The 14,472-nt window shown below is 49.4% G+C and overlaps 1 protein-coding gene across 32 annotated transcripts in view; it reads right to left on the bottom strand.

Annotated features, from left to right (window-relative positions):
* CACNA1C (calcium voltage-gated channel subunit alpha1 C) overlaps nt 1-14,472 on the bottom strand; it is a 611,497-nt gene that overhangs the window by 531,188 nt on the left and 65,837 nt on the right. The window contains exon 1 of one of the 32 annotated variants that reach the window (XM_077340066.1): nt 6,103-6,953. The exons of the other annotated variants lie outside the window; for them this stretch is intronic. Within the exon in view, the coding sequence (XP_077196181.1) occupies nt 6,103-6,151 (49 nt within the window). The 5' untranslated portion in view covers nt 6,152-6,953. Of the gene's footprint in view, nt 1-6,102; nt 6,954-14,472 lie in introns of those variants that run through there. 32 annotated transcript variants of the gene reach the window in all.

Below are 14,472 nucleotides of genomic sequence, written 5' to 3'. Positions count from 1 at the left end.
AAAGAGGGGTTAAATAAATAAAATTTACTTCACTTATACTTTGCCTTTCTCCCCAGCGGGCACCCAAAGTGGCTTATGTGGTTCTCCTCTCTTCCACTTTATCCTCTCTATGACCCTATGAAGTAAGCTAGGTTGAGGGTGTAAGACTGACCCAGGCCACCCAGTAAGCTTCCATGGCAGATTGGGGATTCACACCTGAGCCCCCCAGATCCTAGGTTGGGATGGCTAAACTGTGGCTCTCCAGATGTCCATGGACTACAATTACCATGAGCCCCTGCCAATTGACCATGTTAACATGTGCTCATGGTAACTGTAGTCCAGGGACATCTGGAGAGCTGCAACTACACCACATTGACATACCATATCATTGACCTATTTTCAGTACAGCTAGGGACTTCCCTACTTTATTTCACAAATCGCAAGGTGATCACCCTTTGAGTGAAAGTTTATATAAGCAATTATTGGGTATCACGAATCTCTTAAGACCCATTCAGTGTCGCCTAAGCAGAGTTACACCCTCTGAGGTCTATTTAAGTCAACAGCTCCGTCCAGGATGGCGCTATTAGACAGAAGAGCCACTAGAGGAGAAACACTGCAGGAATCAATTAAAAGAAACCCTTAGACAATTGTCTATCCTAAATGAAGTTTCCACCTCTAAACCGGCAATCTTAAAATTCCTTTAAGGATAGTTGACAGCAGAGCGTCCCTGAATAACCCCTGGAGTGCTGACTGCTATTCAACCCATAAATCTTCCTTTTTTATCCATGACTTCAGAATGAGTACAGAAGCACAGTTGCTGTTCACTCTGACATAGTCTTAAAAGCAGTCCTATGTCGTAAGCTTTCGGGTTCAGGAAAATGGTTTGCCGTTTTCTTATCTTGATGGCTGATTTTTTAAAAATACATGCTCAACGGAGGGAAAATGACCATAACTCTTTTAAGGGAAACGCAGGGAGCGTAGCACACTGCTGCTGTTTGTTCAGATACCGAGAGAAGGATTAACATAGCTCCATCATGCTGCACCCTGCCACACAAGTACTCATAGGTTAGAGCAGGGGTGACCAGACTGTAGCTCTCCAGACGTCCGTGGACTACAATTACCTTGAGTCCCTGCCAGCATGCTGCTCATGGTCACTGTAGTCCATGGCAATCTAGAAAGCCAATTTGGCCACTCCTGGATTAGAATATATAGACAACCATTTCCCCCTTTTCTCTATAGACAACCAGCATCCCCTCTACTCTCAGTTTTTGAATTCCTAAATGCCAGCCAGAGGCAGAAAGCCACTGAGACTGTGAGCTCTCTCTTCAATTTGCTAGCTAAGTTCAAAGGCATACTTGCAGATATGTTCAAGGATAAACTACCAGAGAGAGGGAGAGAGAAAGAGAGAGAGAGAAGAAACCATTTGCTGCAATTACTTTTTCGTTAATACGGCAAATCAACTTAGGGTTTTGAAGGCAAAAGATGAGCAGAGCTTAGCAGCCAACCTCTCAGCCTCATCTAGGCTATCCAGGCTACTACTTTTTCATACCTGATAATAAAGAGAAAGGGAGAGATGGAACAATCAGTTATGACCTGAATATGCAGAACTGTGGGGAGTACCTGTCCTGACCTTCTCCCTGCTGATACTAAGATCCAGCATTACAGATCTGAAATACATAACAGCACTACAAATGTACGCACCCCCCATTTAGATGCTGCTGAGGCTGAGGACATCAGCACTATTTACAAACCAGTACATTTTAAAACTTAGGGACAAGAAGAACATCTCACACGCATCATGTTCTAAGGTATATGTGCTTTTCCTGAGGAATGCAAAATAACAGACCAGAAAACCCCGATAAAACAAAGAGGATGTGCCTCTCAAAAAATGTGATCAAATTCGCCTTCGCCGCAAGTGCTAAACATCTGTGTTGGTGCATCAGCTTGCGACGCTGTCAAAATGTCACCGGGACACCGGCACAACATGTCATGATAATGGTGTCGCAGCAGGTATGCCGAACCCAAAGCACTTACATGCCGGTGCAGCAGGGTTTTAGGGCTACGTTGTAAAAATGTCAGCTCTCAAAATACCAAACGACAAGCACGCACCATTGTAGCAGTGAGCCAAGGGGCAGCAGCATGCTAACCCGACAATGCCATTCGAACGAGCTGGTGCGGTAATGCAGAATAATACAGAAGCCAGTGCCCAGGCATAAACTTTGAAAGGCTTTTAGTTCTAAAGTTAGGGAATGGTATCCTTTGCCCTTGAATTGGCTTATCCCTTGTCGAGGAACCTGTCCCTCAACTTCCGGAATCTCTCAAAAAGAGGCGGGTGTAACCTGACCCTTGCAGTGACCTGTAGTTTCCTGGGCAAATTAGGGGAGTTAAATAAAACAGATAAGGAGGTTATTTGGAGATACAGAAAAAAAGGTCTGATCAGGCATAAGAGGGAAGAAGGGACTCAAGAAGACCGACTTTTGGTGATAGAAGGAGCAGGCTGGAATCTGCTCCAGTTACGCAACCAGAAGTGAACAAATAACAGTTTAAGTGTTTTAGAAGAAATCCATTCGCTGCTTAGAGGACCCTGCCCATGAGGATGCTACATTTAGTAATCAGTCATCTAGGATGAGTGCATATCTTGCTATCCCTAGTAATCTTCTGAAAAGTGGATGCAAGAAACAGGCCACAGAAAACTGTCACCCCCGCCTGCCCCAAGACTGCTTGGAATCACAGTTTAATGTGAGTGCTCAGAATTCTGCTACAACCCCTCTTATGAAATGACTGTTCTCAGGATTTCTTAGAGAGAGGGATGGATTATTAAACCAGTTTACATCTGTGGTGTAAGGTTTTTTTTGCCCCCAAACGTCTCGACTCCATAGCCCTATAGCACCACCTTCTGGAAGAGGCAGAACCCACAAAGCACACGTCCCTCCTCACCACGCCCCACAAATTAAGTCACTGGGTTGTTGACTTTTCCTACAAATCCCTCTCCACACCACCACAAGATAGCCAGGCTCACCTAACTGGACCCACCACACCTGAAATTATGGATAGTCACCCAAGGAGTACTTGCAGGTACTCAAGAGAACTGCACGTTGAAGTCCCCACCCCACCCCAAACACACAGATGGTCTCCCCATGGAATTTTACAAGTGAAAAAGATGAGTAATATACCCGTACAAAATGATGCTGAGGTCCATTTGGGCATTAACTATGCTGCAGCTCCTTGCAGAAACCACAGCTTTGGGGGTTTGCCCTCCCCCCCCCCCAACATACACATACACTAAACCAGGGGTAGTCAAAGTGCGGCCCTCCAGATGTCCATGGACTACAATTCCCATGAGCCCCTGCCAGACTACCCCTGCACTAAACAGGCATACGCTCCATACTAATACTTGCGGAATTTTGTGAAAATATAACCCAGCATGTGGGATAATTAGACACAAACAAAAAACCGATGCATCTAAAGAATTAACATTCCACCCTAGCAGTTCCAGACAGCTTTTTTGGGGGGTAGTGTGTCAATGTATGGGCTTTGTATTAGGCCATTTTTAGGAGTGAGCTATATCCACCACGGAGCAACAGAAAGACAACTACGTATATTTTCAAGAGTACTCAATATTGGTAGGTATTGGTAGGTACACAATGAAATCATAGGCTATTCTAATTGCATAGCCTGGTTGACTCTCCAAATTCCAGCTGCCATAGTCCAGTAAATGTATTAAGCTCAGGAGGGCATATTCAAGACCTCTATGCTGGGTCCAATGCAAAGTTATAACTAAAGACCACCTTTATTCATGGACAAACCAAGGAACTACTTCTCTATTGACTACTGCTGGGAGGAAATATAGTTGGGTCCTCCCCAGGTGGACTCGTCTAATGCAAACAAAAGCCAATGGATTTTTCCTGAGTTCTGATCCTTCCAATGCTTATGCTCTAATTGCAACCCGTGTGTCCCAGGACTGCTTTGCTTTCAAGTTCTGCCCCTCGCTGCCACCACCAAAATGTCTGGTGGAGGGCTGAGTACCCATAAAACACGTCCCATGCTAAGGAGGAAGAAAGTTGTGACCCTGAAGAGAGAAGGTATCTGCTAAAATGGGGCAGAGCATGCCCAAGGGACATGGCGGGGAATTTTAAAGGGCTGGCAAAAGACACATTTTGCATGTAATCTTTTTGATGTAACCATTTCAAAAAAAATTACTCTTCCTCGTAAGTAAACAAAAACACACAAACAAGTCCTGTTCCCCTCCCTTTACTCGCTTCGCCCTTTTGTCTACACCCAGCGAGGATCTGCAGAGAGAAAAGGAGAGGGCAATCTTACTCCACACACACATATATATATATTATATAATCACTGCAGTTGGTAAGTAGGGAACCGGAGTCGAGTTGCCATAGCAGTTGGTGTACGGTTATGGAGGCCAAGCCTTGGTCCATTTGTCAGTCGCATCAGTGGCAGTCAAAAGGAGAAACACACTCCTGCCTGACAGGGACACATGGCTAAATAGAGCAGCCGTCTTCAGGCGCAGCACGGATCCAGCTCCCTGCCCCGCTGGGCTCCCTGTCACACCTTTGCTTGGGATTCTTGCCCGTTCTGTACCTCACCGGAGGGCTCTGACCACCACAACTTAATGCTTTAGAAAGAAAATTTCAATTCACGAGGCTGCCACGATCAAATTCCCTGCTCCATGAAATCCCCTTTGGGCATAAGGAGGAGCCGAAGCCAGCAGGCTGTGGGGTTTGGGAAAAGACAAGCTCTGTGACCCAGAAGCAGGTCTGTCTAGCCCAGAATCTCTCCTCTGGCCAGCCACCTCCACAAGGGTTCGGTAGAGACAGGGACCCCTCTTGTTTTAGGAGGAACCGTACGTGTGTAACTATGTCTGGGCGAGGGGAGGGATATGATGGACGGGAAAGGTAGGGGGCAGGCTTTCCAGCGAGACCCAATTGGTTGCCCTCTGACCCCTGAAGTGTAAGCACAAACAAGACAGTGGCCCTGGCAAAGAACTTGGATTGCAGGGAGAGAAGACGGAAATCCAGACGCACAGACACACACACGTACACCCCATAGATGTCCTGGCTGGGATCTCTCTCTGGACGCAAGGCAGCTGAGGTTCCTGGGGGCACGTCTTCAAGCAGAAGCAAGCAGGCCGCTGCAGGGCTTACGGAATTTCATAGGGATTGGGGGGACACTGGGTGGCTTTTGCAGAGAGAAAAAGTTGTTCCTAGGTCCCAGATCGACATGCCTGGGAAGGCTGCTCCCCCCCAGGTGGGCTTTGGGAAGGCAATCACAGAAAACAGGGCCTGCCAGTCCCCAGATCTAACAAACATAATTTAACTGTGCTTAGGACAGATGGCCCTTCCTTTTGGAAAGACACCACACAGGGTGCCCCTTCAAGCCATCAGACGAAGGACGCCGGAGGTTCTTTCTCTCTCAGCAGAACCAAGATATGAAATTAATGCCTTCTTCCTAAGGGAAGGGGAAGACCTGCTGTGGGAAGAAGCCCCCCCCCTCTTCCCACCACCAACCCCTTAAGCTGCCCCCACAACAACCCCCTAGCCTCTACGGGTCCCACTGAAGGGAGTGTGACGGACTTCAGAATCAACATGTTCAGGGTTGGTCTACAAATCCTATAAGGATTGGCAAGAGAGCAAGAAAGGAGAGAAGACAGTCCCAAGACAACCCCCCCTCCCAGCAGTTAGATTCTATAGGGGAAGGTGAACCTGTGCTGGGAGTAGCAGCTGCTGTAGCCTTCCCAAACTCCAAGGCTCATCTCTTCCAGTTTTAGGACAGACCCAACTTTGGTCTTGCTTAATATCGCCTATCCAGCATTAAGTGAGCGCCGGGTGGAGGTTGGGGGGGAGGGAGGGCATATCTTTTCTCTCGACCCCCACCCTCCAGCAGACCACTGCATCAAATCTCCCCCAATATTATCCCCAGTCCTCTCGCTATGGAGACAGAGCTCTCCCCCCCCCCCCACCGTCCCTCTGGGTGGCTCCTATAGGGTTGTTTTTTTTTTGGGGGGGGGGGGGATAAAAGGGAAAAGAAGATTATGTCGGGTTTCTTTTTTTGAGATCAAGGGGAGGACAGGAGGGGAAGACGGGCTCCCGAGGGAGACGCCGGGCTTACCTTGGTGGTTTTCTTCTGGAATGTACATCCTCTTGTTTTCATTGACCATTTAAGATGAGAAACGCGGAGCCGGGGACGACGACGGCGAGGAGGAGGAGGAGGCGGCGGGCGGGCGGGCGCGGGGGGAGCGCGGAGGATGCCCCAAACGGAGTCCGAGGTCTTTAATCCCTCCGAAGCCAAAGCCCGAAAGGCCGCTCGGCTGAGCAGTCCGCGGAACGAGCCGGAGCCGGCGCGGCGGTTAAATCCCGTCTCCCGGGCGATTACCTGATTCCCATGATTGCCTCAAAGCCCAAAAGCTGCGCCTTGGCTCTACTGCCTCCTGGAGCGGACTCGCAAGGCATCCTCCGGGAACATCCGGGCCCCCGCCAAGAGCCGGGCGCGACCCTCGGGGCTGCTGCGCCGTCGCCGGGAGAAGCCGGGCGCGGGTCTCTTTCGCGCTGTCTCCCTCCCTCCCTCCCTTCGCCTTTAGTTATTGTCCACCATCACCGGGTAGAGGAAGGAGACGGGGGGATTGGATGGGGGGGGAGAGGGGGGGCAGGGAAGGCGGGAAGGAGGGGGGGGGCTGCTGAGCATCCGCGAGGGCAATCTCGGCAGGGCTCGCCGTCTCTCTGCTCGCCTCTCCTTCGGAGCCACCGACGCGAGGCGGAAGGCAAAGGGACGCGGAAGGGCGAGAAAACGACCCAGGCGAGCGGCTTCCAAGCTGCCGGCGCTTCTCCTCTTGCAAGGCAATTCCGCGCGTCCTGCTGGCAGGGAGCTGTTTCTGCAGAGCGCGAGCGAGAGAGGGAGGGAGGGCGCGCGCTAGCCCCAGCCCCTCATCGCCCTCCCCTCCCTCCGCACAGCCCTCCGCCCCTCCCCTCCCTTAGGCAGACAGACACCCTGAACGCTTCCAGATGTTCCAGCGACGGCGGCGGCGGCAGGCCCCTCCCCGCGCCTCTCGCAGCCGGCGGACTTGAGCGGAAAGTTTAAGGCGGCCGCCTCGCTCGCCTCGGCTCCCCACACCGCCTTCGCCACCACCGCCCTCGCGGCGGCTTCGCTCCCTGCGCCCGGCTCGCCTCGCCTCGGCTGCTGGGGTGGCTGGAGCCTTTCGAGAGGCATGACGTCAAGAAGGCGAGCGGGATTCGGGAAAATGGGGAGGGGGCCTTCGAGGAAATAGGGTGGGCTTTTTGCTAAATAAATAAATAAATAAATAAATAAATAAAAGCATTGGGGGATTCGTCTCTTGCAGCAAGGGCCACATTCCCCCCTCCCCCCTTCCCCCTCTCGCACGCGCCTTTCCCCCTTTCCTTTGATCTGTCAATATCTCCCCCCCCCACCCCCCGCGTCGCCCGGCTTCCAAAAAGCTGCAGCTTTCCGCCGCGGACCTTCGCCTGTGCGCTGCATGCCAACAAGGGCCATAGGCTTGGGGCTGGACTGTGTGCAAAGCTGGCTTTCTAGAGCGACGTTCAAAAGGTGGGGGGCTCCTCCTCCGCCCCCTCCCCCCCAGATCACAATAGCAAGAAGGGGTCGTTGGGCAGGATCGCTTGCGAAGCGAGACGTCGCGGGCATGCACGGATGGATGCATGCACGCGCGCACAGATTCCCCGCGCGCACCCGCGCGCCACTCGCCGGAGCACAGATGTTGCAATATTAATTGAGCTGGGGTTTTCCAGGTCCGGAATAGGCGCACCAGATACTCTGCACTGAGAGGAGAAGACGAAGGGGAGCCCTCGCCCAAAAAAGCAGGACCCCGACTTGAAAACAAAATCCAATCTCCCCCCCCCCCCTTGTCTGGGCGTCTCCGTATCCCCCCGGCCGCGCGGAGCTGCCGGAGTGCTGACGCCGGTGGCTTCTCGCCAACCTCATGTGAACCGGAGGAGCGGGCGCGTGTGGCGTCTGCTCGGGGGCTCTCGCGGGGCTGCCATGGAAGCGCAAGCGGCGCAGAGCAGCGAGGCGGGGGGCCTGGAGCATCGCGGGTTCCGGGACAGACGGGGTATGCGGAGCGGGGCGGGATCAATCGCAGCTGGGGTTTCAAGGGGTGCTTCCCCACTGCCTGTCTCTGGTCTTAGTGGGTCTCCCATCCCTACCCAGGGCCGCCTCTGCTCCGCTTCCCGCTGGATTCCAGTCTGACTGCCCCGGAGAGGCGCTCGCCCGAGACTGCTCGGACGCAGGACGAAACTTTGCCGGGGCTCCTGGGCTGGAGCGTCGCCCTGCTCCTTCGGCCCAACACGGCTCTCTCTCTCTCCTCTCCCTCCCCCCGGATCCGAATGGCAGGGCTGAGCCGCGCAGACGGGCTGGCCGAGGGTGGCTTATAGGGGAAATAAGCGTGCGCCGAGGAGGAAGGGGCGAGGAGACGGGCTTTGGGCCGGCTTCCGCCGAATTCAGGCCCGGCCGGTAGCATTTTGCATGATTCTCCACACACACCATCGTTAAACTTTTGCTCCGCTCGGCTGAGAAGCGTGAGGAGAGAGAACCCCGGCAGCGCCTCATAAGCACGCGCGCGCTTTCCGCCTAGCGGACTCCTTGCGCGCCGGGCGAAGTTTGCTGGCTGAGGTCTCTTGGCCGGGAAGGCCTCACTGGCGCCCACTCCCGGGCATGGGGGGGGGCATTTAAAGCGCAGGCGGCAAACACTCGCCAGAGGGGTTAGGAGGGGTAAAACTGCGGCCCTCCAGATGTCCATGGACTACAATGCCCATGAGCCCCTGCCAGATGGCAGGGGCTCATGGGAATTGTAGTCCATGGGCATCTGGAGGGTCACAGTTTGACTACCCCTGGGTTAGGAACCCACTGGCGAGGCAGTGCGAAGACTCTACCCCACCTCCCCACAAAGGACCATGAGCTGCGCATTATTTTAATGCCCCTAGACCTGCCTTCTCAACAATTTTGTCAGAGGAGTGGCCTAGTCCTAACCTGCTTTGGGCAATTTAGTCCAGAGAGCACCTCTTTCAGAGTCAGCATGGTGCAGGGGTTAAGTGCAGTGGCCTGTAGTCTGGGGAGCCAGGTTTGATTCCCCCCTCATCCTCCATGTGCAGCCAGCTGGTTGGCCTGGAGCTAATTATGGTCCTATTAGTACTGTTCTCACAGAGCTCTCTCAGTCCCACCTACCTCGCAGGGTGCCCATTAGGGGAGAGGAAGAGAAGGCCAGCTGAGTGATCTGAGGTGAGCTAAGGTCCTGTTAGAGCTGTTCTCACAGAGCTCTCTCAGTCCCACCTTCCTTACAGGGTGTCCATTGTGAGGGGGAAAGAAGGCCAGCTGGGTGACCTGGAGCGATTTAAGGTCCTATTAGAGCTGTTCTCACAGAGCTCTCTCAGGCCCACCTACCTCACAGGGTCGTTTTGAAGGTGACTGGGAGGAGAAAAGAACGGTGATATAAACTACTCTGGGGAGAAAAGAGGGGTATATAAATAAACATCTTTTCTCATAATCCTACACATGATCCCTATCAAGAACATACCAACTAGTCCCATTCCTGTGGACTGTATGGACATCCCACCACCAGCTCCGTTCTTTCTGGGACTTTATAGCCCTTTGTAGTTCTCTGGGGTCTCCACTACTCTTCTCCTTCCGTCGCGAATTCGTTCCTCCTTTGTAGACCTCTATTAAATCCCCCTCTTTTCCTGCATCCTCCTTCCCTGCAGTGTCCTTGCCAGCTCAGCTCTCCTGTCCCTGCTGTGCTTCGTTTTCGGCATACATGGACCATGTGGGACCATTAACCCAATGATGGCTTAGACCCAACTGATCGCAAAGGGTGCTTTCGTAATATACCTCTAGGCAGACACCTTCATGCAGGAAAGGCAGTGCACCATCGTGCAACTTCACCTGGAAAGTCAGCTGACGTCACCCAGTGTGGCCATGTTGCAGGGAAGACATGGACCTTTGGAGTCTTGAGGTGGAAATTGTTTGCAGCACAAACACTTTCTATTCCGGCAACATGGGCTAAAATTAATTTGCTGTCCTCTGTTTTGTATATATGTTTTTAATTTTAAGAGCCAGTTTGGTGTAGTGGTTAGGAGTACGGACTTCTAATCTGGTGAACTGGGTTTGATTCTGCGCTCCCCCGCATGCAACCAGCTGGGTGACCTTGGGCTCGCCACAGCACTGATAAAGCTGTTCTGACCAAGCAGTGATATCATGGCTCTCTCAGCCTCACCTCCCTCCTCTGTTGTGGGGAGAGGAAAGGAAGGTGACCGTAAGCCACTTTGAGCCTCCTTCAGGTAGAGAAAAGCGGCATATAAGAACCAATTCTTCTTCAGTTGGTTTCATGATGTGATTTGTTACCTGGTTTTAGTTGTTAGCTGCCTTGGGGGGTCCTTATTGGACAGAAAAGTGGGATACACATATAAATAAATGCATCTAGAAGGGGGCTTACTGTCATTCACTTGTGGCTGTTCCAATTTTCAGAGAAGCTGAAGAGCAGGAAGAAAGGATCATTATGGGGACACTGCAGGACAATTTCCAAGGCCCTTTCCTAAGGTCAATCACCCCATCGGGATGATCTCCTTCAATAAGCTAGTGGCAACATGCTCAAAATATCCTCCTCTTAAATATGGTATTGTTTATTAAATGACTGAGGAGAGGTCCACACGCAACTCGAGGGAATGTTAAAGTGTATTATAGGCATATGTCATTCTCATTCAAAGTTGTCTTTCTGTCTTTGAAATGAAACTTGCTCTTCATTAGCTATTTCTACGCCCCACCCCACACCCCCAGTTCTCAGCATGACAAGAATAATGATATCATGTTCTCCTCTTCCTGCCTTTGGGATGTAGATAGATCCAGTCACATGCAATTCTCCATCCTGTAAGGCTGTTATGATCCCATTTGTCTTAAAAATATGAGTCAAGCAAGCTTTCAAATTATGATTCACCAACAAAGCTGTCCGTTGCATCAATGTGTTCCCCTCAAAAAGCGTGTAAGAGAATGCTGATTGTTACAACGCAGGGCTAATTTACCTTTTAGAACTCTTTGCAAATCCTCTTTCATGATTTTTAGTAGGCCATGTGTTCAGCAGACAGCAAATTTTTAGAGAGAGTTATTCAAATGTCATCTATCAGCCACCGTAGCACCGCTTATCTGCCAGATCTTTTACGTACACAAGCTGTCCCTGCCACCTACAAATCTTTCCCTCCCGTCTTCATGTTTCATAGCCTGCCAAGTTTCCATCATGGGATACAACTTGGTCCAATTATTAAAATCAAGACTTGGTAGAAAAACAGCTCAGGAAGCAAAAAATATAATAATAATAAAAAATTAAAAGTTGGCACTAATTACTGTAGCCTAAAGGATTTGTACCATAAAATTAAGCTGCCTGATTCAGCGTTTCTCTTGTTAGTAACTTATTCCAATAAAAGAGTTCTGCAGACGAGCCAAATGGGCTTTTCAATTGTGTAAAAAAAGAAGAGCAAACTGGCAAGAAATTATTCGCATTATCTCTTTCCTCTCTTAAAATTTCATTTGCTGGATACTAATTGTTATTCCATGCCCAAGGATTTCCTTCATCACAGCATGGAACTTAGGTGGTATTAGAGAATATTGTGTTCACAGGATATTCGTCTGAAAGCTTTGTAACTTCCCCATATCTTTCCCTCCAGAAAGGACAAACATACATTCTCTGTCCCCTCTAGCTTTGTTCACATGTTACAAGGAATGCACATAAACCTTGCATGTATGTATGCAAGAAAGAACCAACACTCACTCACTGTACAAACAAGACTGGGGATCAGCACCTAGAGCATGCAGTTTCATAATACCTATATACTTTGAATGTAACATATCAAATATTGAGTATGAAGATGACCAAGAACTGTCTCACACACAAGGATCTCCCTGCCAAGATGGTGGATTGATTGAACGGTAGTTCTACCAAAGCCTTCCTCAGAAGCAGTCTCAAAGACCATAATGGTGCTGGTGGAAAGTGTTATCAGCCAACTTATGGTCACCATGTAGGATTTCCAAGGCAAGAGACTTGCAAAGGTGGTTTCCCATTGTCTGCCCTCATATAGCAACCCTGGAGCAACCAAATACTAACGAGGCACTATTCATAGAATATCATTCATCATGGGACAACAAGCACAACCTCCTTGCTTCAAAGTCAGACTGTCCAAGTTCTAAACAACAGATACAAAAGCCAGATGGAACTAAACTTGCAGGCCAACCCACTCAATACCTTTCTCAGAAATACAATCTGGAAATGGGGAAGGACATTAAAAGGGGTTTTGCCATAGATTTTGTAGCCAATAAGAATACATTCAAATAAGTGTGTTTGGGATACTCTAAATCTGACAACCCATAACCTACATATTGAGGGTGTTGACCTTGTTCCACTTACTGCTGGTCCACATGAAACAGAAGAGCTACTGTCATACTAAAATATTGACTGTAGTTTTGAACTCAGCTTCCTGTGTCATTAACCACCATCACTAATATGGGTGCCAAGGGGAACCACTACAAAAATTGATTCCACTAGTATCTTTAAGACCAACAAAGATTTATTCAACGTGTGAGCTTTCGAGTGCATGCACTCGAAAGCTCACGCCTTGAATAAATCTTTGTTGGTCTTAAAGGTGCCATTGGACTCAATTTTTGTTGTGCTACTTCAGACCAACATGGCTACTTGAATCTATCTCTAAGGGGAGCACTGTCATAGAAGGGCTGAAGAAAGTGGCAATAGAGAGACAAGGGAAAAATCTGAGGACAGATATTATAAATCATTTTAAGCATCTAACTTCCTTAAATGCTGTTCTTCCTCATAACCATTTTTCATATGGCTACTGCATATTTTATCTAGTTAAGCATATTTTTAGGCTGATTTTCGCACTCTTTTGGGAAAGTGTGTGTGTGTTTAAACTATGAAACCCCAGGGGATAAATGTTTCGCAAAAATAAAAGGTATGCATCTTATGAATTGGATGATGAATGTGATTAAACTGGGGGTTTTCTCCCAGGATTAGGGAACATCCTGCTTGAAGTTAAAACCCACTGATTTAAATGGAACTTGGCCCAAATGAAATATTGATTCAGAAGTTAAAATTCACTGATTTAGATGGAATTTGTTCTAAATGGAACGTGCTTAGCATTGGCCCATACAAGTGAGTTCATTCATTCATTATTACAGCGGAAGCAAGATGAGATGCCTGTGATCTGCCAATATCAAACAACAGGATGGCTCCTGCATTGCTAAAAACCTCTTGCAGTCAGAAAAGTAGCACCAAGAGGAACAAGCTGTTAGAATCTGCCCCACTGTTGTGCAAGTATTTTACATGAAGTGGATTTTTTGTCTTAGGGAGGGAACATTTAAAAGAACAATTTGTTCTAGGTTCCGAACAACAGGTTCTTTTTGGCAGGCATACATCATGAGCTGTGTTTCTGTTAGATCTGTGAGTTCGGTAGACACAGACCACAAGTTCTTTCAGAACAATCAGTGTTTTATTACTGCAACCCCAACTCCAAACATTGAACAGGGAGCACAGACACAACACAAACATATATACATTTTGATTAGCCCGTCAAAGACCTTGGTCCTTAATGGGAGCAGTTTATTGGTCCCTTTTCAGAGTCTATTATAATTGTTGATTATAAGTGGCATAGAAGAACCAACTCTTCTTCTTCAGTAATATCAGGGCTCTCTCAGCCTCACCTGGAGTAAGGAGGCAGAGGGCAGAAATAAACAAAGTGGGCACAGGAATTCTCAAGACGCGACTTAGCATTGTTGCTGTTGTTTTGCAAGAAATCGTGCAGTAGCCACTGTGAAAAGACTTCACGATTCCCTGACATGGGTTGGGGACAGTCATCTGTAAGCACCTTCGTGCAGATAAGTGGGACTGACCCAGGAGGTTTTGCGGCTCTGACCAGCTGTTAGGCAGAGGCCCAGCTGCCACTAGCTGCCCCCAGCCCACTGCTGTGTCCTGGATACACATGGAGCCATGGAGCACATGTGGACCTTGAGCTGCCACCCACTGAAAGCTGTTGCCCTGTGAGCTGAGTAGGTAGGGCAGGGATTCCCAATCTGAATTCCAGGTGTTACGCAAGAGCTCCCCAGGGGTTATGCAGCCTTCAGCTGCCTATCATTCAGAAGCTCATGGTTCAGTGTGAGTGTTATTTCTTACCAACGTGGAATTCTTTCTAAATGAATCCCCTATGTGCTGGCACAATTTAAGGAATACAGTTGTTAAGGGGAGAGTGGGTGCGGGTGAGGAAGAAACAGAGGAAAGGTGGGGGACTCACTGCAAGATTATGCACTGGTCCAGCCAGGACCAGGGGAATGGGCAAAGGGTGCATGGCCAACAGCTCTACGACCAACCAAGGAAAGAGCAAAAGCTCCCCTGGGCCCATTCTGCACACATAAGATAGTGCACTTTCAATGTGCTTTGGCAGCTGGATTTTCCTGTGCAGAACA

This window comes from Paroedura picta, chromosome 5 (assembly GCF_049243985.1).
Source record: "Paroedura picta isolate Pp20150507F chromosome 5, Ppicta_v3.0, whole genome shotgun sequence".
Lineage (NCBI taxonomy): Eukaryota > Metazoa > Chordata > Lepidosauria > Squamata > Gekkonidae > Paroedura > Paroedura picta.
The sequence above is the reverse complement of the archived record's forward strand: the minus strand, read 5'-3'. Positions and strand labels throughout refer to the sequence as shown.